Below are 24,598 nucleotides of genomic sequence, written 5' to 3'. Positions count from 1 at the left end.
AGTAACAGCAGCAGTAGAGGGTGCAGCAGTAACAGCAGCAGTAGAGGGTGGAGCAGTAACAGCAGCAGAAGAGGGTGCAGCAGTAACAGCAGCAGTAGAGGGTGCAGCAGTAACAGCAACAGTAGAAGGTGGAGCAGTAACAGCAGCAGCAGAGAGTGGTGCAGCAGTAACAGCAGCAGTAGAGCTTGCAGCAGTAACAGCAGCAATAGAGGGTGCAGCAGTAACAGCAGCAGTAGAGGGTGCAGCAGTAACAGCAACAGTAGAGGGTGCAGCCGTAACAGCAGCAGTAGAGGGTGCAGCAGCAACAGTCGAGGGTGCAGCAGTAACAGCAGCAGTAGACGGTGGTGCAGCAGTAACAGCAGCAGTAGAGGGTGCAGCAGTAACAGCAGCAGTAGAGGGTGGAGCAGTAACAGCAGCAGAAGAGGGTGCAGCAGTAACAGCAGCAGTAGAGGGTGCAGCAGTAACAGCAGCAGCAGAGAGTGGTGCAGCAGTAACAGCAGCAGTAGAGCTTGCAGCAGTAACAGCAGCAGTAGAGGGTGCAGCAGTAACAGCAGCAGTAGAAGGTGGAGCAGTAACAGCAGCAGCAGAGAGTGGTGCAGCAGTAACAGCAGCAGTAGAGCTTGCAGCAGTAACAGCAGCAGTAGAGGGTGCAGCAGTAACAGCAGCAGTAGAGGGTGCAGCAGTAACAGCAACAGTAGAAGGTGGAGCAGTAACGGCAGCAGTAGACGGTGGTGCAGCAGTAACTGCAGCAGTAGATGGTGCAGCAGTAACAGCAGCAGTAGAGGGTGCAGCCGTAACAGCAGCAGTAGATGGTGCAGCAGTAAGAGCAGCAGTAGAGGGTGGTACAGCGGTAACAGCAGCAGAAGAGGGTGCAGCAGTAACAGCAGCAGTAGAGGGTGGTACAGCAGTAACAGCAGCAGTGGAGGGTGGAGCAGTAACCGCAGCAGTAGAGAGTGGTACAGCGGTAACAGCAGCAGTAGAGGGTGCAGCAGTAACAGCAGCAGTAGAGGGTGGTACAGCGGTAACAGCAGCAGTAGAGGGTGCAGCAGTAACCGCAGCAGTAGAGAGTGGTACAGCGGTAACAGCAGCAGTAGAGGGTGCAGCAGTAACAGCAGCAGTAGAGGGTGGTACAGCGGTAACAGCAGCAGTAGAGGGTGCAGCAGTAACCGCAGCAGTAGAGAGTGGTACAGCGGTAACAGCAGCAGTAGAGGGTGCAGCAGTAACAGCAGCAGTAGAGGGTGGTACAGCGGTAACAGCAGCAGTAGAGGGTGCAGCAGTAACCGCAGCAGTAGAGAGTGGTGCAGCAGTAACAGCAGCAGTAGAGGGTGGTACAGCGGTAACAGCAGCAGTAAACGGTGCAGCAGTAACAGCAGCAGTAGAGGGTGCAGCAGTAACCGCAGCAGTAGAGAGTGGTACAGCGCTGCCTTCGGAGAATACTTGGCATCAGGTGGCAGGACTATATCTCCAACACAGAAGTCCTTGAAGCGGCCAACATCCCCAGCTTATACACACTACTGAGTCAGCGGCGCTTGAGATGGCTTGGCCATGTGAGCCGCATGGAAGATGGCAGGATCCCCAAAGACACATTGTACAGCGAGCTCGCCACTGGTATCAGACCCACCGGCCGTCCATGTCTCCGTTATAAAGACGTCTGCAAACGCGACATGAAATCGTGTGACATTGATCACAAGTCGTGGGAGCCAGTTGCCAGCATTCGCCAGAGCTGGCGGGCAGCCATAAAGACAGGGCTAAATTGTGGCGAGTCGAAGAGACTTAGTAGTTGGCAGGAAAAAAGACAGAGGCGCAAGGGGAGAGCCAACTGTGCAACAGCCCCGACAAACACATTTCTCTGCAGCACCTGTGGAAGAGCCTGTCACTCCAGAATTGGCCTTTATAGCCACTCCAGGCGCTGCTTCACAAACCACTGACCACCTCCAGGCGCGTATCCATTGTCTCTCGAGATAAGGAGGCCCAAAAGAAGAGGGTGGAGCAGTAACCGCAGCAGTAGAGAGTGGTGCAGCAGTAACAGCAGCAGTAGAGGGTGGTACAGCAGTAACAGCAGCAGTAAACGGTGCAGCAGTAACAGCAGCAGTAGAGGGTGCAGCCGTAACAGCAGCAGTAGAGGGTACAGCAGTAACAGCAGCAGTAGAGGGTGGTACAGCGGTAACAGCAGCAGTAAACGGTGCAGCAGTAACAGCAGCAGTAGAGGGTGCAGCAGTAACAGCAGCAGTAGATGGTGGAGCAGTAACAGCAACAGTAGAGGGTGCAGCAGTAACAGCAGCAGTAGAGGCTGGAGCAGTAACAGCAGCAGTAGAGGGTGGTGCAGTAACAGCAGCAGTAGAGGGTGCAGCAGTAACAGCAGCAGTAGAGGCTGGAGCAGTAACAGCAGCAGTAGAGGGTGGTGCAGTAACAGCAGCAGTAGAGGGTGGTACAGCGGTAACAGCAGCAGTAGAGGCTGGAGCAGTAACAGCAGCAGTAGAGGGTGGAGCAGCAGTAACAGCAGCAGTAGAGGGTGCAGCAGTAACAGCAGCAGTAGAGGGTGGAGCAGTAACAGCAGCAGTAGAGGGTGGAGCAGTAACAGCAGCAATAGAGGGTGCAGCAGTAACAGCAGCAGAAGAGGGTGCAGCAGTAACAGCAGCAGTAGAGGGTGCAGCAGTAACAGCAACAGTCGAGGGTGCAGCAGTAACAGCAGCAGAAGAGGGTGCAGCAGTAACAGCAGCAGAAGAGGGTACAGCGGTAACAGCAGCAGTAGAGAATGCAGCAGTAACAGCAGCAGAAGAGGGTGCAGCAGTAACAGCAACAGTAGAAGGTGGAGCAGTAACAGCAGCAGTAGAGAGTGGTGCAGTAGTAACAGCAGCAGTAGAGCTTGCAGCAGTAATAGCAGCAATAGAGGGTGCAGCAGTAACAGCAACAGTAGAAGGTGGAGCAGTAACAGCAGCAGTAGACGGTGGTACAGCGGTAACAGCAGCAGTAGAGGGTGGAGCAGTAACAGCAGCAGTAGAGGGTGGAGCAGTAACAGCAGCCGTAGAGGGTGGTGCAGTAACAGCAGCAGTAGAGGGTGGTGCAGCAATAACAGCAGCAGTAGAGGGTGGAGCAGTAACAGCAGCAGTAGAGGGTGGTACAGCGGTAACAGCAGCAGTAGAGGGTGCAGCAGTAGAGGGTGCAGCAGTAACCGCAGCAGTAGATGGTGCAGCAGTAACAGCAGCAGTAGAGGGTGCAGCCGTAACAGCAGCAGTAGATGGTGCAGCAGTAACAGCAGCAGTAGAGGGTGCAGCAGTAACAGCAGCAGTAGAGGGTGCAGCAGTAACAGCAACAGTAGAAGGTGGAGCAGTAACAGCAGCAGTGGAGGGTGCAGCAGTAACAGCAGCAGTAGAGGGTGGTACAGCGGTAACAGCAGCAGTAGAGGGTGGAGCAGTAACCGCAGCAGTAGAGAGTGGTGCAGTAGTAACAGCAGCAGTAGAGGGTGGTGCAGCAGTAACAGCAGCAGTAAACGGTGCAGCAGTAACAGCAGCAGTAGAGGGTGGAGCAGTAACCGCAGCAGTAGAGAGTGGTGCAGCAGTAACAGCAGCAGTAGAGGGTGGAGCAGTAACCGCAGCAGTAGAGAGTGGTGCAGCAGTAACAGCAGCAGTAAACGGTGCAGCAGTAACAGCAGCAGTAGAGGGTGGAGCACAGCAGTAGAGAGTGGTGCAGCAGTAACAGCAGCATTAGAGGGTGCAGCAGTAACAGCAGCATTAGAGGGTGCAGCAGTAACAGCAGCAGTAGAGGGTGGTGCAGCAGTGACAGCAGCATTAGAGGGTGCAGCAGTAACAGTAGCATTAGATGGTGGAGCAGCTGTAACAGCAGCAGTAGACGGTGGTGCAGCAGTAACAGCAGCAGTAGATGTGGTGCAGCAGTAACAGCAGCATTAGAGAGTGCAGCAGTAACAGCAGCAGTAGAGGGTGGTGCAGCAGTAACAGCAGCATTAGAGAGTGCAGCAGTAACAGCAGCAGTAGAGGGTGGTGCAGCAGTAACAGCAGCATTAGAGGGTGCAGCAGTAACAGCAGCAGTAGAGGGTGGTACAGCAGTAGCAGCAGCAGTAGAGGGTGGTGCAGCAGTAACAGCAGCATTAGAGGGTGCAGCAGTAACAGCAGCAGTAGACGGTGGTGCAGCTGTAACAGCAGCATTAGAGGGTGCAGCAGTAACAGCAGCAGTAGAGGGTGGCGCAGCAGTAACAGCAGCAATAGAGGGTGGTGCAGCAGTAACAGCAGCATTAGAGGGTGCAGCAGTAACAGCAGCAGTAGAGGGTGGTGCAGCAGTAACAGCAGCAGTAGATGTGGTGCAGCAGTAACAGCAGCATTAGAGAGTGCAGCAGTAACAGCAGCAGTAGAGGGTGGTGCAGCAGTAACAGCAGCATTAGAGGGTGCAGCAGTAACAGCAGCAGTAGAGGGTGGTACAGCAGTAGCAGCAGCAGTAGAGGGTGGTGCAGCAGTAACAGCAGCATTAGAGGGTGCAGCAGTAACAGCAGCAGTAGACGGTGGTGCAGCTGTAACAGCAGCATTAGAGGGTGCAGCAGTAACAGCAGCAGTAGAGGGTGGCGCAGCAGTAACAGCAGCAATAGAGGGTGGTGCAGCAGTAACAGCAGCATTAGAGGGTGCAGCAGTAACAGCAGCAGTAGAGGGTGGTGCAGCAGTAACAGCAGCATTCGCCGGTGCAGCAGTAACAGCAGCAGTAGAGGGTGGTGCAGCCACAACAGCAGCAGTGGAAGTGGTGTACAGCAGCATTGCAGAGCCCCAGCATCGGTGAAAGGCAGCAGTACAACCAGAGATGGCAGCACTTTAAAGATGGCGCCAGCATCTGCATTTTCGCCAGCTGACACCGTCATCAGTGCCTTGTAGACAGCACCTGCCCTGCAATAGTTTGCATCCTCCGCTTTCATTTTGTTAATTGGCCGGCCACCGTATGATCGAGGTCGCTTGGCCCCACATGTGACAAGGAGAGACGGTCCCTGCTTCCGGTGGCACTGCCAGGGCCCGTGCCAGGCTGAATAAATTCAGTCCTATGAATGCCACCTTAAACAGGACTCATGAAACTCTAGCCTCAGCCATTCTTCACCAACTGATCGGCAGCGAAGGTTCTCCAGCTCATTGCCAGCAGGGAAGAGTGGCTGGGCCATGGGAAAGATGATGGCGAAAGGGGAAATGAAAATGGGGATTCAGCTCAAAGCACTTCCACTTCTCACCTGTTGCCTCCCACCCCACCCACCTCCACCAGTCCGTATCCCAAAGCGTCCCAGTGCCCCAATGGCCATGTCAGCCCCTGAGCAGGTGTCTGTGGAGCAGTCTTTAGCAGGGCCCTCACAGTCTCCAAAACCCAGATGACACCAGACAAAAGTATCTCAGCAGTCACAGCAGGGATCTGAGCAGTCTGCACTGCCCCTGCTGAAGCCACAAGCGGTTGCACCATGTAGAAGTGCTCGGAAGAGGAAGAGTAAAGTATGCACAAGTGTATGCACATGGGTGTATTACACAATGTTAGAATGTAAGTTTCTGCCTTCATTTTTGAGCCACATAAACATTTCTGCCACTTTCCCATGCTGCCTATTTTTATTCGCTGCCTGGTGTTCTCTTCCAGAAAGCCAGTTGGTGAAGGACAGAACTAGAGCCAATCTTTACACACTTTTGTAAGCATTTATTTACAGAGATACACATTATCGTTGCATACCTCCTAACCAAAAAACAGTGTTAGTCTGTGTCTATTTCTAGGGCTCAAGAGAATCCTTAGTTAATGCTCACTACTTGCATACAATTAAACACAGTTAATATACAATTCACACATGGCAAGTGGTTTTTTCACTAGTGACAAGCAACAACAACAATTTATATTTATATAGGACCTTTAACATAACGAAACATCCCAAGGCATTTTACAGGACCACTATAAAACAAAGTATGACAACAAACCACAAAAGGAGATATTGGATCAGATGATCAAAAGCTTGGTCAAAGAGGTAGGTTTCAAGGAGTCTTAAAGGAGAAAAGCGAGGTGGAGAGGCATAGGGAGGGAATTCTAGAGCTTGGGGCCTAAGCAGCTGAAGACCTGCCCACCAATGGTGCAGCAATTAAAATCAGGGATGCCCAAGAGGCCAGAATTAGAGGAGCACAAAGATCTTGGAAGGTTGTGGGGCTGGAGGAGATTACCGAGATAGGGACAGGCAAGGCCATGGAGGGATTTGAAAACAAGGAAGAGAATTTTAAAATTAAGACATGGCTTGACCGGGAGCCAATGTAGGTTAATGGGCACTGAGGTGATATGGAAATGAGACTTGGTGCGAGTTAAGACACAGACAGCAGAGTTTTGGGTGACCTCGAATTTATGGAGCGTCGAAAGGAGACCAGCCAGGAGTGCATTGCAATACTGAAGTCTAGAGTTAATGATGATAACAAAGGTGAATTGGAAAATAAGAATTGATGTCAAGCAATGGACGACCATGAAAGGGATGCTTGGTTGGTTGCAGGACAGCTTTGTGTTGGGGGAAGGAGGTGGGGTGGGGAAGTGGCTTTTGCTTGTGGTTGTCAGATTAGTGACTAGTGGAACCAAATGGACCTCACAATAATGACGGTTTTCTGGGCAGCATTGTGCACCGCTGCTCGTGCCTTGGCTGCATCACATTCTGCCTCCTCCTTCTCTTCCTCCTTTGAGTCACCTGAAGAGTCAGTATGCTGTGCATCGTGTTTCTCCTGCAGATCCAAACTTTTCTACTGTGCAACATTGTGAAGAGCATAGTACACCATGACCATTCTATAGACCCTGGCTGGTGAGCCTCCAAATCTATCGAGGCGCCTGAAGCACATCTTCAGCATGCTGATGCCTTGCTGAATGACACATGTGGTTGTCATATGACTTTCATTGTATGGCTTCTGGGCTTCATTGACTGGGTTCCTCACGGGTGCCATCAGTCATGTTTGAAGTGGGTATCCCTTGTTGCCAATTAGCCAGCCGGTAATTCTGCTTCGACATGCAAAAAGATTAGGGAGGGAGGGCAGCCGCAGGATGAAAGCATCATGGCAGCAGCCTGGGGGTCTTGTGCACACCTGTATAAACTTCTTTTTGTGGTTGCACACCGGCTGCACTTTGATGGAGTGGAAATCCTTGCAGTTGATGAATACTCCTGGATGATCTGGGGATGCCTTTGTTGCCATATGCGTGCAGTCGATGATGCCCTGCACTTGTAGGAAGCCAGGCTGAGCTGCAGAGCTGAGCACCCACTCATTCTGACTGGCATCATCGGGGGAAAAAATTGACATAGTTGCCGGCCCTGACAAAAAAGCAGTCAGTCATCTGTCCTATGCATTACTGGGCTGCTGACAGTGAGATCCTGAAAATATCTACAGCAGAGCCCTGGAAGGAGCCAGAGGCAAAGAGGCTGAGGGCTGTGTGGCCATGACAGCCACTAGTAAAGCTTGACCAGGTCCACTTGGCAGCAGGTCTTGTTAGGCAGACTGCAAATATCTGCCATCAACTGACATGAGACAGTGAGGCACCTGAGTCACTGATGTTCTGACATGAGGAGGAAGCTTATCCTACGTATGTATGCCCTGTGTTGCAGGTCTGGTCTCCTGTGAGCTACACCTCTCTGAGGCCCAAAATAAACCAGCACAAATGGCATGCATGCTTATCTGATAGATCAGATTTCCAAAGTGAAGGTTAGAGTTGTCACAGTCACCTCTAACGGTATGAAAGTTACCTCTCAGGACAAGTACTGTGAACAAAGCCTTTCAAGCAAACAGGCAAGAAAGCAGCTGTGAGATTTCCGCTTTTATTGATAGATTTCCCTGTCATGTCTTTAACCCCCTTAATTGTTGTTGTGTTCTTGCCTTGCTTTTCATGGTGATTTCCAGGAAAAGTGGGAAACCTATGGACCCACTGTTAAATTCCAAAAGCAGTTACTGAATAATTAATATATTGAAATTGATGACTTGCCTCTCACGAGGGGGTTGCTCGCACTCACTGCATTTAAATACAGAAGTCGGTGGGTTGGAGCCAGCTTCCTGACACGTTGTCAATTTCCATGCTTTTAACCTCCCACCTACCTGCTCCTAAACCCACGCAGTCCTGCAGATTAAAATCCACCCCATGGTGCCTGCAAAACGCAGTACTGGGAGTAAAAGAAGGCAAATACAGATGACAAAATTCACCACCAGCTTTAATATGCCGGCTCTGCCTTCAGCTGGCTGAGGAAGAGAGCATTCAAGGACCAGGACTTCAAACCCAGAACTAAGGTCATGGTGTACCAGGCAGCAGTGAACCCTGTGCTGTTATATGCTTCAGAGACTTGGGACAATCTTTTTTTTTATTGTTTCATGGGATGTGGGTGTTAGTGGCAAGGCCAACATTTGTTGCCCATCTGATCTGAGTGGCTTGCTAGGACATTTCAGAGGGCAGTTAAGAGTCAAGCACATTGCTGTGGGTCTGGACTCACATGTAGGCCAGACCAGGTAAGGACAGCCTATTTCCTTCCCAAAAGGACATTAGTGAACCAGATGGGTTTTTACAACAATCGATGATAGTTTAATGGCACCATTAGTGAAATTAGCTTTCAATCCCAGATTTTTTGCATCAATTGAATTTAAATTCCATGAACTGCCAAGGTGGGATTTGAACCTGTGTACCCAGGGTGTCAGCCTAGGCCTCTGGATTATTAGTTCTGTGACATTACCACTACACCACCATCTCCCCAAATCTACAGTAGGTACCTCAAGGCATTGGAGAAATATCACCAACACTTTCTCTGCAAAATCATTCACATTCATTTGCAGGATAGGCAGTCTAATTTCAGCATCCTCCACCAAGCCAACATTCCCAGCATCAAGGTGCTAATTCCTGAAACCAGCATTGCTGGGTGGGCCATGTCACTCGCATGCCTGATACCAGGCTCCAGAAGCAACTGCTCTACTCTGAGCTTCTCCGTGGCACAAAACTCCCAGGAGGACAGAGGAACTGCCTTAGGGACTTTCTCAAGGCATCCCTGAAGAAATCCAACATACCCACCAACTCATGGGAGCCCCTGTCCCTTGACTGCTCAGAGTGGAGACGGCACATTCGGGAAGCTACCGAGCACCTCGTGAGATTTTGGTGGGAGCACACAGAGGTCAAGTCCAGGCAGCGAAGGAGCGCACAGCTCCCCTATCCAACTGTTCCAGCACCACCTGCCCCACCTGAGGTAGAGTCTGTGGTTCGCTCATTGGACTCATTAACCGTATTAGAATGCACTGAACCAGAGTGGAGGCAAGTCATGCTTGGTGCCGAGGGACTGCCTAAGAAGAAGAAGGTCGGAGTAACCTGGCGACTGTGATCCTGGAGGTGATGGGGAACACGGCGTGGGTCCGTGTCATTTCTGACACTGATTTGTTGAAAGCCGTTAGTACTCTGGAGATATATTTTGTAAATTCCACTCAAGTTTAGATTTAAAAGTGACTACAGGATCAATGCTTAGTTTATGTTTTATTGCTATTGAGCATTACTATGCTGGGTGTGATCCTTTATTCTTACAATTGCAGGACAGGCGTGTTTCCTAGTGAAGTTTTTAAAGTAGCTTATTAATGTAACATTAATAACACTCTGCGTATCTATTATTCCCAGTGGGGACACGGGAAGTGTCATCCAGAGCTCTCCTGCCTGAATCCTAACTCACACCAGTCACCCATCACCCCTGTGCTCCCTGACCTACATTTGTTCCGAGTCTGACAGCGGTGGGTGCTGTATTGGTAACAAAAAAAGTCCTCATTCCACCAGAACCTATGTGCATTACCAGCACAATTGAATTACATTTTAATTAATGCTTACATTTTAATTTCAGATACTTCTAAATTACTTGCTAACTTTCTGTGCATTTAACTGACACAGTAATCCATTCAAGGGCAGCTTACTACCGTTGTAATTTATTATGTTTACTGAATGTGATAAGTGCCCTGAGCTGATTGTCATAGATGAATTCTGCTGCAGCACACCCTTTTGCTGTATTTTTCCTCCCACACAGTTCCAGTAAACACTGCAGAGTTTACAAGGTTTGCTTTGTGAACATGCAATTTGTTTAAGCAAACAAAACAGCACGGGCATGTTTGAATTCTCCAACCCAATTCCTGTTGCTGTAACTCTTTTCCACTTAATGTGAAGTACACAGCAGCTACCTTCAGCTAGGGTTGGTTGCTTCCTTTCATTCCGTAAATCTAGCCTGGGAATTTAGAAGGCAGTATGTAACTTCTGGCTGCACTGTATAAACATTAAAAGTTGTTTACATTTAATTCTGTCTGCAATCCTGGATGCCCTTTTAAAATAGGGACTCAACAGCAGCAGACCTGTATGCCAGAGCAACTGAAACTGCATGCAGTCCTGACATAAATACACATTGAAGAAGAGCTCCCTGCCCATTTGGGGCAGGCGTTTCAAATGCTGCAGGTCCCATCCACTGGAAAATGCTCTGGGATACAAACCTAGTGCATTTCCAGACAGATCGATCTCTTCTGTTTGCCTCAGCACTGCCCAAACTCTGGGATTAAAGCTGAGGAAAATCGTGTCTACTAACTTGGTGTCCACTAGATTGCTACGAGATAATAATATATTTTCCCATTTAGCATGAGTCAGTGAAGAGCCACTGAATCTCGAAACTAGCATCAGCTCTTCTCAAGACTAAAAAAAGTCAAATCATGAAACTTAATTAATTTTTGTTGGCTCAAAACACCATGTGGGAGATTTTCATTTCTCATGTAAGAGTGTGGAGACGGAATACTATCCCAGTGACCTAAAAAATGCATGAGAAGAGGATTAAACCCACAGAACAAAGCAGAGAAAGAAAGTGGGAGTCATTCAAGAAAGTGAAACAATCAATGAAAATAATATGAACTGAAATTTTCACATGAAATACAATGGAAAGCTGGCAACCCAAGTTAGTTGCTTGCATATCACATGACATTAAACTAAATCAGGTTCCAGAAAAGGAGTACATACATACATGTAAAAGCCATTTATAAACGCCTGTAAAAACACCTTAACTGATTTTGCTCTGCTTGGACTGCGGACAGCCCTTAGGATTGATTACAAATCTGCCTGCCACGTGCAAGTCAGATTTAAACTGATGTTGGATTTCCCGCCTCTACTACCTGTAGCCCACCTCAAAAAAACAAAGCCTGGATAAAAGAGACATTCATGTTTGATAGACGGTGTTAGATGGATGGAAATACTATTAAAGGTTTTTTGATTAGAATATTTGGTCAAACTTTGCTGCCAAAGAATTGTTTTCTTGCTGATATTTTGGGACTTATAGTATTTCTAGTCTACTAATTGCTTTGACATTTTTGTTGGTCCTGTGAAGGGTTTATTTGGACTTACAGGCAGGATGTAATGGTGTTTTCATTAGGAATTCTCTAGTGTTACAACCGAGGCAGGAGGAATGCACTGTTTATTCTTGTTCCACTTCTCCAACATGTATTTACATTTTTTTCCCACTTACCAATACAGTCAATCGTAGACTCAATTTTTATCCCAGAATAAAACGCACCAACCAAGTTTCTTTAATAAACAACAAAATTATCAGCTTATTATAAAACAAGTATTAACTGGTGATGAAGCAAAGCATAAACACACAGATCGTAACATTAAAATTTATTTTTTACCTTAGCCCCTCACATACACACATACATACACCGGTTAACCAAAAAAAAGTGATTTACTCTTTAGAGCTCTAGTACAAAAAAAATCCCAAAAATAATATGTTATCCAAAAATACTTGCTAATTCTTGAAGAAAACAGACAAGATAGGAAAAGATGTCAGAAGTCCTTTTTGGTTTGGCGTCCCAAATATGTACAGACGGCTGTCACCATGGTCTTCCTAGAACAGCTCTTATCAGACGCATTGAAGATCAGTTTGGGCAGGCTTTCCAGAGAAACCACAGTAACAGGGGTTTCAGGCAGTTTCTTACATTTGCTTCTCAGCTTCCCAGGAGGTGGAAAACTGGCAGGCTTTTTCAAAGAGCTGGCACAGACTGAGCTGGGGTTTTGTTTCCTTGGCAAGTTTTCTCCAACTGTCTTTTCAAACCATTGTCCATATGCCAACTCACTGTCCAAAGCAAAACCAAAAACAATGTCACAAATCAAGCCTCATGACCCCTATAAATCTTGACCTGTCACTCCTTTGTAAACATCTTTCCCCGAGTCAAAAACAATCCCTGCTGGGTAATTATTTAAAAACAGGTGCCTTCCAGTAACTGTTTACATTCCAGACCTCTCAGTGACCCTTGTAAAAAAAAAAACATGGAATCTTTTTCAGTTTTAAAACACAAATCTTCAAAATTGAACACAAAAATGAAAGCACTCGTAAAAATTGCGAGTTGAAGCATTGATCTGGCTTCGCGTAGAATGCTCGAGATTAGTTATTATTGTTCAAGTCAAGTAAGAGAACCCACTGATGACAGGAAATGCGACATGTTCATTATTTGCTTCATTATTATGCAAAGACATATTGTACTGATTCAATGATGTGAGTCTGATCATAGATATTGCTTTGTATGTTTACTTACATGCAAACAGAAGCTTAACTATTCATATCTCATCTCACCAAGTGTTTTTTTAGCTTGACTTCAAAAAGATTAAAGAAGCACACTTGCAAGAGACTTTAATATCCAATTAAAACTACAGTTGCACTCTCGGATTATATTATTGTATTGTGAGATATTGGGCATAGTGGCACAGCTTAAACATAACATATTCAGATCACTCATAGGACTGACCAGCACTGCTGTACTTAAGAGAATGTCTAAGGCAGGATCCCAAACTTGTACCAGTCCTCTTTTTGACAGCATTATCATTTTTTTCAACAAGAATAGATATCATTCCCTCAATGTGCAGCTGGTCTGCAACATGAAGCACCTCATTATGCATGTGACTGCATGGTGGTCTGGATGCTACCATAATTCGTTTGTTTTAAGTCAATGCACAATGCCGCCACTGTTCACAGATCAAAGGCAGATGTTTGAATGGCTGACTGGTGACCAAAGCTAATCTCTGCAGCCCCAAATGACGACACTGGCTTGGAACTTGAAAACCCTTCCGAACATCAATACAATGAGGCTCATGATGACATCAGGATTGTCATCCAACAGACTGTAGAGATTTGGAAATCACTTTAGTTTAGGTGCCTGGATCAATTTGTGGGTGTGCTCCATTACAGACCTACTAGGATGCCCTGCCTTGCTGCAGTCTGCTACAATGTTGTCATTTGCAAAGAACTGCTGATTAATGTCTGGGAGGACAATGTGGAAGATGACCAAAGCCTAAAGTGTCAGGAAGCTGCTGAAGCCTTGGTTGAGGAGGACTGTACATGAAGAGGAGCTTCAATATCTCCTTCCCCATAGGGAGCAAAGCAAGATGATGAAGACCCAAGCTTCGCCTGTAAGGCAGGCTTCCCCAGGGTGCAGGTACCATAGACTTTACCCACATGTTCCCATCACCAGTCTAGCCTTTTTATTAGTAGGAAGGTGGGATATTTTTCTATGTTAAAGGCCCCACATAAATGCAAGTTGCTGTTTGCCAACAAAGGATATTGCCTCTGGACCTGGTTCATGACTCCTGACAGGAACCAAGTTACCCTTGGTCAACAATTGCAGACAGAATTCAAAGGGGCCAGCTTCAGCTAAATAAGATTCATGCCCACTATAAAACCAATCATTCCATCATGATCTCCCTTTGACAATTACATCACTTCATTCAACTTCTGACATGTACTTCTCCATTACTGCCGAGAGTCTCTTTTGGAAAACATTCTGTTACTTTTTCCAACAGGCATTACACCACCTTTCTAAACTCATTCTGACTTATCTTATCAGTGATAAAAACAGATCTGTGTGCTTTCTGCCATCTATTTTTACTGTGTTTCATTTGGTGCCTATAATTATGCAGCCTTTCAATTCTCACCACTTATTTCTTCTCAATGCTCTCTCAGTCACAAGTGATTTTGAGGAATCTGGCTGAAGATTTTCAGGCAAATAGCAAGTTACCACTGGGCACCTCTTTTGTTGATGGAGCTGACTGTAAATCTCCTCTGGAATGATCCAAGCAACCGGAGCATTATTTAAGCATGCTGTTTTCCTGTTTGATGATGTTTCTCTTGGTGGCATGGTTGACATTGTAGGCCATTTCTGCAGCTGTATCCAGCTCCCTGACAGGTAATGGCCATTTACAGCTGGTTACGCTGTCCCTCTGGGGATTCTGCCGACCTGCAGCAGTTATGGCATGAGATTGGGATAACCGCTGTGGAAATGCAGAGTCAATGGAGGGAGATTTAACTTTCTTGACTGGCCGGGAGCAGGAGTCCTGTAGAGCATGGAAAACTCAGAATTCGGAATTACCCTGCAGGGTGTAGAGTTTGACTTCACAACGTGAATGTGACATCACCGACAGGTTCCGCGCCTGGAGGCCAGCCTGATTAACAGACATCGCTTCCAGAAAGGCTGGGAACAATCTGGAGGAGGCCACAGAGGTAGCTAGGTCCACACCCTGACCCAGGGTGGGTGGGGGGGGGGGGGCAATGACATGGCTAATGCCAGGGTTAAAGATTGATCCCGGTGTTCTGGGGTCCCAGTAAAGTGGGGGGGGGGGGCAGAGGCCTCTGCTGGGGGCAGATGGCCTTGTTGGGGGGGGGGGGGGGCAAGATTGGAAGCCAGCAGTAGGGGGGGATGGGGGTGGGTCTCTGAGGCCTCAATGGGAGGTCGGAGGCCTGAGAGGTAAGCAAAGACTTCAATGCCGGGAGGATTGGATGCGTCAGGGGGAGGGCAGAGGCCTCAGAGGGAGATTGGAGGTGGTGCAAGTGTGTCGGGGAAGGTCGAGGAAGATGGAAAGTGTTGGCAAGGAGAGAGTGAAGTCCAGGCAGCCAGAGTTAAATTTCAAATGTTGAATACAAATGAGGCACACAATACAAATGAGTGAGTCGGTCATCCGAAACTCTCTGTCCCGCCTCCTTTAAAGAAGTCGCCGTGTTGGAGGTAGTTTGGGGTTGGGATTCATACTTTTAACACTTTAAACCCACCCCCACCCAATCCAAACCCAATTTTTTTCTGGGGTTAAAATTTCCCCAATGTCTTTTCTGATTTAATTAGCCCACAATAAATATTCCATCAAGACTGGTTGTAAACAAAGACCATCTATATTGATAGCCAAAGGTGTTTCTCAATTGCATGACCACTTTAGACCTCCTGCTTTGATCATAGACAGGGCTTCCCCAAACCCCCTCAATAATGGCCAGGGACTCCCACTTTCCTATTCATTGACAGAAACGCCCCCTGCAACCCTGATCATAGCCAGTGACTCCCCCTTCCTCTTGATTGTAGCCAGAAATTCTCCCCCTGCCCCCGATCCAGATTTCTGAGCTTAGGGCCGAGGCAGCTGATGGCATGGTTGCCAATGGTGGAATGATTCAAATCAGGAATGTGGAAGAGGTCAGAATTGGAGAAGCACGAGGTTTTGAAGCTTGTAAGAAGAGGTTACACAGATAGGGAGGGATGAGGCCAGAGAGAGATTTGAAAACAAGGATGAGGTTTTTAAAATTGAGGCATTGTCGGACAGGGAGTTGGTGAAGGCCATCAAGCACAGGGATGATGGGTGACTAAGATTTGGAACGAGTTAAGATATGGGCAACAGGGTTTTGGATGAGTACAAGTTTATGTAGGGTGGAAAGTGAGAGGCCAGCCAGGAGAGCACTGGAATAGTCAAGTCTAACAAAGTTAGACTCTTACCTTCCGGGAGCTGAGCGGAGAGGACAGGAGTGGACCTGTGGGGAGAACGCCGGGAGCGGAGCCTATAAATCGAACCCGAGGATCGAGGCCTAGTCTCTTACTTACCAGGAGAGGAGCTCTTCCAGCGCGCCGGAGTTTTGAAAAAAAAAGGCAAACAGTGACATCAGAGGAGAGCTGCAAGGTGATTGGTTGGTGAGTAACAGCTGTTAGAATATCTGAAATAAATAAGGGGAAGTTGTTTTTTTTTGTTGGAAAAAAAAATCTCTGGTGATAAGGTGAGTACTACTAAAGTATGTTTTTTTCAAGGACTTTAGATTGAAGTGGTAGAACAAGGCCCCTAGTATAATTAGTATTTTTTAATTAAGGGAGTAACTAATTAACCTAAGGGTAAGTCATGGCAGCAGAGCTCAGCCCTGTCATATGCACCTCCTGCGCTATGTGGGAAATCAGGGATGCTTCCAGTGTCCCTGATGACCATCCGTGCAGGAAGTGTATCCATCTGCAGCTACTGGCTACTTGCATTACGGAGCTGGAGCTGTGGATGGATTCACTGTGGAGCATCTGCGATGCTGAGGACGTCGTGGATAGCACGTTTAGTGAGGTGGTCACACTGCAGGTAATGGCTGCACAGGCAGGAAAGAGATGGGTGACCACCAGACAGAGTAGTAGGCGCAGGCAGGTAGTGCAGGAGTCCCCTGTGGCCATCCCCCTCTCAAACAGATATACCGCTTTGGGTACTGTTGGGGGGGGATGATCTCCCAGGGGAAAGCAGCAACAACCAAGTTTGTGGCACAACGGAAGGCTCTGCTGCACAGCAGGGGAGGAAAAAGGGTGGAAGAGCTATAGAGATAGGGGATTCTATCATAAGGGGTGCAGATAGGCATTTCTGTGGCCACAAACGAGACTCCAGGATGGTATGTTGCCTCCCTGGTGCTAGGGTCAAGAATGTCTCGGAGTGGCTTAGGACATTCTGAAAGGGGAGGGTGAGCAGCTGGACGTCATGGTCCATATTTGTACTAACGACATAGGCAGGAAGAGAGATGAGGTCCTGCAAAGTGAATATAGGGAGTTAGGCAGAAGGTTAAAAAGCAGGACCTCGAAGGTTGTAATCTCAGGATTACTCCCTGTGCCACGTGCTAGTGAGGGTAGAAATAGGAGGATTAGGCAAATTAATGCGTGGCTGAAGAGCTGGTGCAGGGAGGAGGGCTTCAGCTATTTGGATCATTGGGATCTCTTCTGGTGCAGAGGTGACCTGTACAAGAAGGACCGGTTGCATCTAAACTGGAGGGGGACCAATATCCTTGCTGGGAGGTTTAAACTAGTCTTGCAGGGGGGTGGGACCCAAAGTAGTAGTCTCTCCAATGAGATAGTTGAGGCAAATTTAGAGGTTAAAGTAAGCAAGTCCAGTAGGCAGGCCGGGCAGGGGCAGAACAGGGAGCGTGGAAGGTCTGGTAGGCTAAACTGCATTTACTTTAATGCAAGAAGCCTTACAGGTAAGGCAGATGAACTCACAGCATGGATTGGTACATGGGATTGTGATATTATAGCTATTACGGAAATGTGGTTGAGGGATAGGCAGGACTGACAGCTCAATGTTCCGGGGTACCGATGCTTCCGGTGTGACAGAGGTTGAGGTAAGAGAGGAGGGGGAGTTGCAATGTTGATTAGGGAGGACATCATGGCAGTACTTAGAGAGGATATCCTGGGGGGAATGTCCAGTGAGGCCATATGGGTAGAACTTAGAAATAAGAAAGGGGTGATCACTTTGATGGGATTATACTATAGGCCTCCCAATAGTCAGAGGGAAGTGGAGGAGCATATATGTAGGGAAATCACAGATAGGTGTAGGAATTATAGGGTTGTAATAGTAGGTGATTTTAACTTCCCTAATATTGACTGGGACTGCATTAATGCTAAGGGATCAGATGGGGAAGAATTTGTTAAGTGTGTCCAGGATAGTTTTCTGAAGTAGTATGTGGATGGCCCGACTAGAGAAGGGGCTACACTCGACCTCCTCTTAGGAAATGAGGGTGGGCAGGTGGTTGATGTGTCAGTGGGGGAGCACTTTGGGACCAGTGACCATAACTCTATTAGCTTCAAGATAGTTATGGAAAAAGATAGGGCTGGTCCTCAGGTTGAAGTCCTAAATTGGGGGAAGGCTAATTTCGATGGCATCAGACAGGAACTCTCAAAAGTTGAATGGGAGAGGCTGTTTACAGGTAAATGGACGTCTGGCAAGTAAGAGGCTTTTAAAAGTGAGATAGGAAGAGTTCAGGGCCGGCATGTTCCTGTTAGATGGAAGGGCAAGACTTGCAAGTTTAGGAAACCTTGGTTGACGAGGGATATTACGGTTCTGGTCAGGACAAAGAAGGAGGCATATGTCAGGTATAGGCAGCTGGGATCGAGCAAGTCCCTCGAGGAGTATAGGGGATGTAGGACTACACTTAAAAAGGAAGTTAAGAGGGCAAAAAGGGGCCATGAGATTTTCCTGGCAGGTAAGATAAAGGAGAATCCTAAAAGATTCTATAAGTATATTAAGAGTAAAAGGGTAGCTAGGGAGAGAGTAGGTTCCCTTAAGGATCAGTGTGGTAATCTATGTGTGGAGCAACGGGAAATGGGCGAGGTCTTAAATGAATATTTCTCGTTTGTATTTACCGTGAAGGTCATGGAAACTAGTGAGTTCAAGGGAGGGAACACCGATATCCTGGAGCATATCAACATTACAAAGGAAGAGGTGTTGGAGGTTTTGAAGCGCATTAAGGTGGATAAATCCCCAGGGCCTGACCAGGTGTATTTTAGGATGCTATGGGAAGCAAGGGAGGAGATTGCTGAGGCCCTGGCAGAGATTTTTGTATCATCGTTAGCCACGGGTGAGGTACCGGAAGACTGGAGGATAGCTAATGTTGTGCCTTTATTTAAGAAGGACAGCAGGGATAAGCCAGGCCTGTGAGCCTTACATCAGTGGTGGGAAAGTTATTGGAAGGGATTCTGAGAGACAGGATTTATATGCATCTGGAAAGGCATGGTCTGATTAGGGATAGTCAGCATGGCTTTGTGCGTGGGAAATCATGTTTCACGAATTTGTTTGAGTTTTTCGAGGAGGTGACCAAGAGAATTGATGAGAGCAGGGTGATGGATGTTGTCTACATGGACTTTAGCAAGGCCTTTGACAAGGTCCCGCATGGTAGGCTGGTCCAGAATATTCGAACACATGGGATCCAGGATGAGCTAGCAAATTGAATACAAAATTGGCTTGGTGAGGAGTGGTAGTGGAGGGTTGTTTTTCAGATTGGAGGTCGGTGACCAGTGGTGTGCCGCAGGGACCGGTGCTGGGCCCTCTGTTGTTTGTCATATATATTAATGACTTGGATGTGAATGTCGGGGGCATGATTACTAAGTTTGCAGATGATGCCAAAATTGGTGGTATAGTGGACAGTGAAGAAGGTTGTCTCAGGTTACAACAGGATATCGATCAACTGGGAAAGTGGGCAAGGGAGTGGCAAATGGAATTTAACGCAGACAGGTGTGAAGTGATGCATTTTGGGAAGTTAAACCAGGGCAGGACATATACAGTGAATGGCAGGGCCCTGGGGAGATTTCTTGAGTAGAGAGACCTTGAGGTGCAAGTACATAGTTCCCTGAAAGTGGCAACATAGGTAGACAGGGTAGTGAAGAAGGCGTATGGTATGCCTGCCTTCATTGGCCAAGGCACTGAGTACAAGAGTTGGGATGTCATGTTACAGTTATACATAATGTTGGTCAGGCTGCATTTAGAGTACTGTGTGCAGTTCTGGTCGCCGCACTACAGGAAAGATATTAAGCTAGAGAGGGTGCAGAAGAGAGTCACAAGGATGTTGCCTGGTTTGGAGGGCATCAGTTATAAAGAGTGATTGGATAGGCTGGGTCTGTTTTCTCTGGAGCGAAGGAGACTAAGAGGGGACATGGTAGAGGTATATAAAATTATGAGAGGCATAGATAGGGTGGATAGCCAGAGTCTGTTTCCAATGGTAGGGGTGACTAAAACTAGAGGACATAGAGGGAGGAGGTTTCAAGGGGATCAAAGGGGTAAATGTTTTACACAAAGAATAGTGGGTATCTTGAATGAGCTGCCTGAGGAGGTGGTGGAGGCAGGAACAGTAGTGACATTTAAGAGGCATCTGGACAGGTACTTGACTGAGCAAGGCATAGAGGGATATGGAATTAATGCAGGCAGGTGGGATTAGTATAGATAGGCATTATGGTCGGCATGGATGCGGTGGGCTGAAGGGCATGTTTCTGTGCTGTACGACTCTATGACACTACGACTCTAAAGTCATGGATGTGGGCTTCAGCAACATGAGCTGAGACAGGGTTGGAGTCAAGCGATGTTACAGAAGTGGAAGTAGACAGTCTTGGTGATGGTGTGGATACATGATCGTAAATTTGTCTCAGGGTCAACCACAATGCCAAAGTTGCAAATGGTTTTGCTCAGTTTCAGGCAGTTATCAGGAGTAGAAATGGTGGACAGTGAAGAGTTTGTGGAGGGAACCATAGACGATGGCATCAGTGTTCCCAATATTTACTTCGAGGAAATTTCTGCTCATCCAGTATTGGATGTCAAACAAGCAGTGTAACAAAGCAGAGGCAGTGAAGGCGTCCAAGGAGGAGTTGTTGAGAGAGCTGAGTATCATTGTACACATATGTGTTTACGGATGATATTGCCATGGGTAGCATGTAAATGAGAAATCCTTCGGAAACTCCAGAGGTAACAGAGTGAGAGTGGGAAGAGAAGCCAGTGCAGGTGATTCTCTGGTTATGATTAGATAGATAAGAATGGAACCAAGCTAGGGTAGTTCCACCTAGCTAGATGACGGAGGAGAGCCTTTGGAGGAGGCTGGTGCAATTAACTGTCTCAGAAGCTGCTGATAGGTCAAGAAGGTTGAGAAGGGATAGTTTATCATGGTCACAGTCACAAATAATGTCACTTGTGACTTCAACAAGGGTCATTTCAGCAATGCGGCCGGACAAAATTCTGATTTGAGGGATACAAACATAGAATTATGGGAAAGATGGGCACTGATATGGGAAGCGACAACAGTTTCAATGCCTTTGGAAAGCAAAGGGAGGAGGGAGGGAGATATTAAGGGAGGAAAAAAGGGCAGTAAACTCTAGCTGGGAGAGAACAAGAGGAATTGAGATTGAGATTGAAATTACTAAGTACGAGAAGTCATTCTGTGCAGAGGCTGAGGGAGGAAAGTTGAAAAGATGGGCAGAATCTTATTGCCTTCGTTTTTAAATGAGGGATAGGACCATTTATGGGTCCTGACCCCGATCGGTCATGAGGTCTGCCTGCCCGCGCGATCGTCCCAGGTGCAGTCAATTAACAGACCACCTCCGAGTACCCTGTCCAATTAAGAATGGTGGGCAGTCTGTACAGGTGGGAAAGTCAATGGGAGGTCCTGAATCTGAGTGGCTGGCAGCCCCACCGGGAGAGGTGGGCACTCCTGAAGTAGGTGGGGGACTGCGATGGCACCTCAAGATTAAAGTGCCCACTGAAGTCTTCAAAAAAAGGTTAAATAAACTCTGGCCACAGCTGCCAGACCATCATTGTGGAGAGGGAGCCCCACAGAATGGAGCTGTGGCACTCTGGCATCCCAGTCTCCGGGATGAAGAGGAGGAAAATTAAAGGAGGCCTTACTGGCCCTCCGCTGCCACTGTAAGGCCATCTCCGAGCACTTGCCAGGCTTCGGCCTCAGTGAGGAGCGCATTCACAGCTGGCAAGATCCCGGCGGCGTCACCAATTTGCCCCTAAGTGGGCACTTAATTGCTGATATTTAGCTACCTGCCATTGGCAGGGAGGTAGCTGATGCCAGTTTCACCCCGCCTGCAGCAAGATCACTCGGAGGTGTGAACACGTCAGGTGCACATTTTGAAAATTCCACGCCCTCCCGCCTCCAAAGTCGCCTCTGCATGGCTAAGATTCGCCCAATATCGGTAAGAAATTTGGATTGATATTTGTGTAGGTGGTACAGAACAAGCATTTTAAATGAGAGATCTGAAGGGTGGAACAAGATGAGATGCTCAAAAGGAGGCAGAGCTACCAGAGGAATTGGGAAACAGACCAAGGTGTGATTTAGTGAAAAGGCTACACCACCACCTTGACTGTTTGAGGGGGACAAGGGATGGAAGGTATAACCAGGCAGTGAAGCTTCATTAAGGGGAAAGATGTCATTATGCTTCAGCCATATCTCCATCAAGGCCATTGTAATCAAAGTGACTATCCACAATAAGATCATGGATGACAAGGGCTTTATTCACAAGTGAACTTAGAATCTGGAGGGAGATGAGAAGAGGAACAGAGACAACCAATCCATTGCCAGACTCAGATTTTCAGTCCATTTAAATGACAGACAAAAAAATTAGGGCTGTGATCCCACAATTTCCAAAGCAGCTCTCCCTGCAAATGCTGCTCTTCCCAGAAAGCACCCAATCAAGGAATCAGTTCTTAAATGTCTTAGAGCTATTGACTGATTACTAATTCAAGTGGACAAACATGAGAAAACAGAGTTAATTAAAACTACAACCACGTATGAGGAAATATTCTTTAATGAATTAATTGTTTCTCAAAGAGAATACGAAAAAAGCACCAAGTTCAGCATATTTTCCACAGACTTTTAGGCATGGTAAAGGTTGATTTCCCCAAAATAGCAACAAGGTAGGATTTAAAATGCAATAGCAAGAATAAAGAATAAGTCTTTCAACAATACAAAACTTGAGTTATAAAAAAGTGTTCAGAAAAAGTTAATACGACTCAATTTACAAACGTACTAACAACTTGAATTTGTGTTTGTGGACTGCAAAGCTTTTTATGTCTTAATACAAAATGCACATTAGAAATAGTCCATAGACTCACTAGAGCAAGCACTGACTTTAATCTTTTTTATCTTCTTAACCACGCAGACAAATCAAGTTTCCAAGCATTAGCCAAATCCCCATTCGTATTTTATTAAGCCCAGCTTCAAAAAATGGAAACAAACACAAAACATAAAGCAATTTTTAATCTATTTAAACCATTTATTTTGAAACAATTCTAATTGATATGTCCCTGAACAGATTCCTGGTGTGCTTATGACAATCTCACTACTGAGAAAATCAAAAGATCCATATTCATTCATTGTTTTTTTCCCAGATATGCCATAATTTTAACCTAATAAAACAAACTGCTGTTCCAGGGAATAAATGGAACAATAAATGGCTATTTAGTAAAGTATTCATTTTACATTCTAAAAGGTCCCTGACTTAATTTTCCAATAATACCAATGAAATGCCTCCAGAATCCATCCAATTTTGATTTTAAAGTTTACTAAGATTCAATGCGAAACATAGGGAAATCGAAAATGAGAATGTTTTGACATTTCCTGTTTAACAATCATGTAACCTGACAGGACTTTGTGACATGTGCAAAACTGCCTTCCTTAGATCCTCATCATTTGTGATAGCTGTTGGCCAGGTCTCAATTTTAAATTAAACCATTCATATTTAGTTGGATGTCCTGCATTTTCAGATAGCAAAAATGTTCAAATCCTCCTTAAGATCGAACTACTTTTCTTCTTCTTGGGAATCTCTTCAACGTTTGTCTTGCCCTTCTTGCTCCAGCTGAATGCAGAAATTATAAAAATAAGTAAGTGCTTTTAAATACTTGAGCTTAAATATATATTTGAAAATACAGTTAAGTGCGTGCCAGCTATGCAATAGGGCTGTTTTGCTATTCTTTAGCCAGATCCAATAATGTTATTCGAAGAGCCGTACATTGAAAAGCCTTAATGCAAAATTTGAGAACCTTCATGAACAATTTAACTGTTATAGCTGTTAAGCTAATGTCAGAATTTTACATTTATTGTGATAATATATTCCCTGAATATATTGGGCTGAATTTTGTTGAGCTCCTGACCTTGGGCTCTGTGGTAGGGGGCGGGGGGCAGGGTTGGCGGAAGATTGGAGCAGCAGCGGCCCGCCATGGAGCCCGAAGCCAGGATTACAGGCCCGATCTACCAGGCAGTGGCGAGGCTCCGTGGTTGTCCCTCCGCCGCTCAGTGACGAGACCCAAAATTAAATATTTATATGGGCTGTTTGCACACATCAAAACCTACCCCACAGCGATTTTACCGTCAGTTCTGGATCTTCAGTGCGAAAGCCTTAACTTTCCTGTTCAGGGAAAGCTGGCACCACTGAGGTGGAGAAGGGGGGAACCCAGCATTTTTAATGTAGTGGGGGAGGAGCGGGGTCAACTCTGCATTTTTAATGTAGTGGGGGGGGGTAGTGGGGGGAAGGGGTGAACTCCGCACTTTGTGTATTTGTGGGTGAGGGAAGGGGACAACTCTGCTCTTAGTGCAGTTGGTGGGAGAAGGGATGAACTCTGCAATTTTAGTGTAATGGGGGGAAATGGGAAAAACATTTATTTTCTGTCTAGTGGGGGGGGGAATGGGGGAAACTCTGCATTCTCTACGCAGGGCTGATAGCCCTTTAAAAATGGCGCCAGCGCCTGTGCAGACAGTTGACACTATTCCTGGCATCGCCAAGGCCGCCCCTGCCATATGAAGTGGGGGGGGGGGGGGGGAGGACAAGCAGCGGTCAACTGTGGCATGTAGGAGGAGGGAGAAGAATGATCATACACCAATATTGGATGTTCATGCACCATATTGGATGGAGCGGACATGATGAGTTGTACAGGTTTTTATTTGCCAAACATTCTTATGTTCTGACCTTACTATCAGTCAGAAACTAAGTACAAACTGCAGGCAGAATGACTTAGATATAAATTTAGTCCTAACTCTGCCATTTTGTGCTTGAGAATAGGT

General features: G+C 46.8%; 1 protein-coding gene across 4 annotated transcripts in view; it reads right to left on the bottom strand.

Annotated features, from left to right (window-relative positions):
- Window positions 1–22,328: 22,328 nt before the first annotated feature.
- Window positions 22,329–24,598, bottom strand: part of LOC137371237 (periostin-like) — a 100,707-nt gene continuing 98,437 nt past the window's right edge. For all 4 annotated transcript variants that reach the window (XM_068033451.1, XM_068033452.1, XM_068033454.1 and 1 more), the window contains one exon: window positions 22,329–23,396. In XM_068033451.1, coding sequence (XP_067889552.1) covers window positions 23,329–23,396 — 68 coding nt within the window. In that variant the 3' untranslated portion in view covers window positions 22,329–23,328. The remainder of the gene's footprint in view (window positions 23,397–24,598) is intronic.

The sequence above is a fragment of the Heterodontus francisci genome, chromosome 6 (genome assembly GCF_036365525.1).
Source record: "Heterodontus francisci isolate sHetFra1 chromosome 6, sHetFra1.hap1, whole genome shotgun sequence".
Lineage (NCBI taxonomy): Eukaryota > Metazoa > Chordata > Chondrichthyes > Heterodontiformes > Heterodontidae > Heterodontus > Heterodontus francisci.
This window is presented reverse-complemented; position numbering and strand designations above follow the sequence as displayed.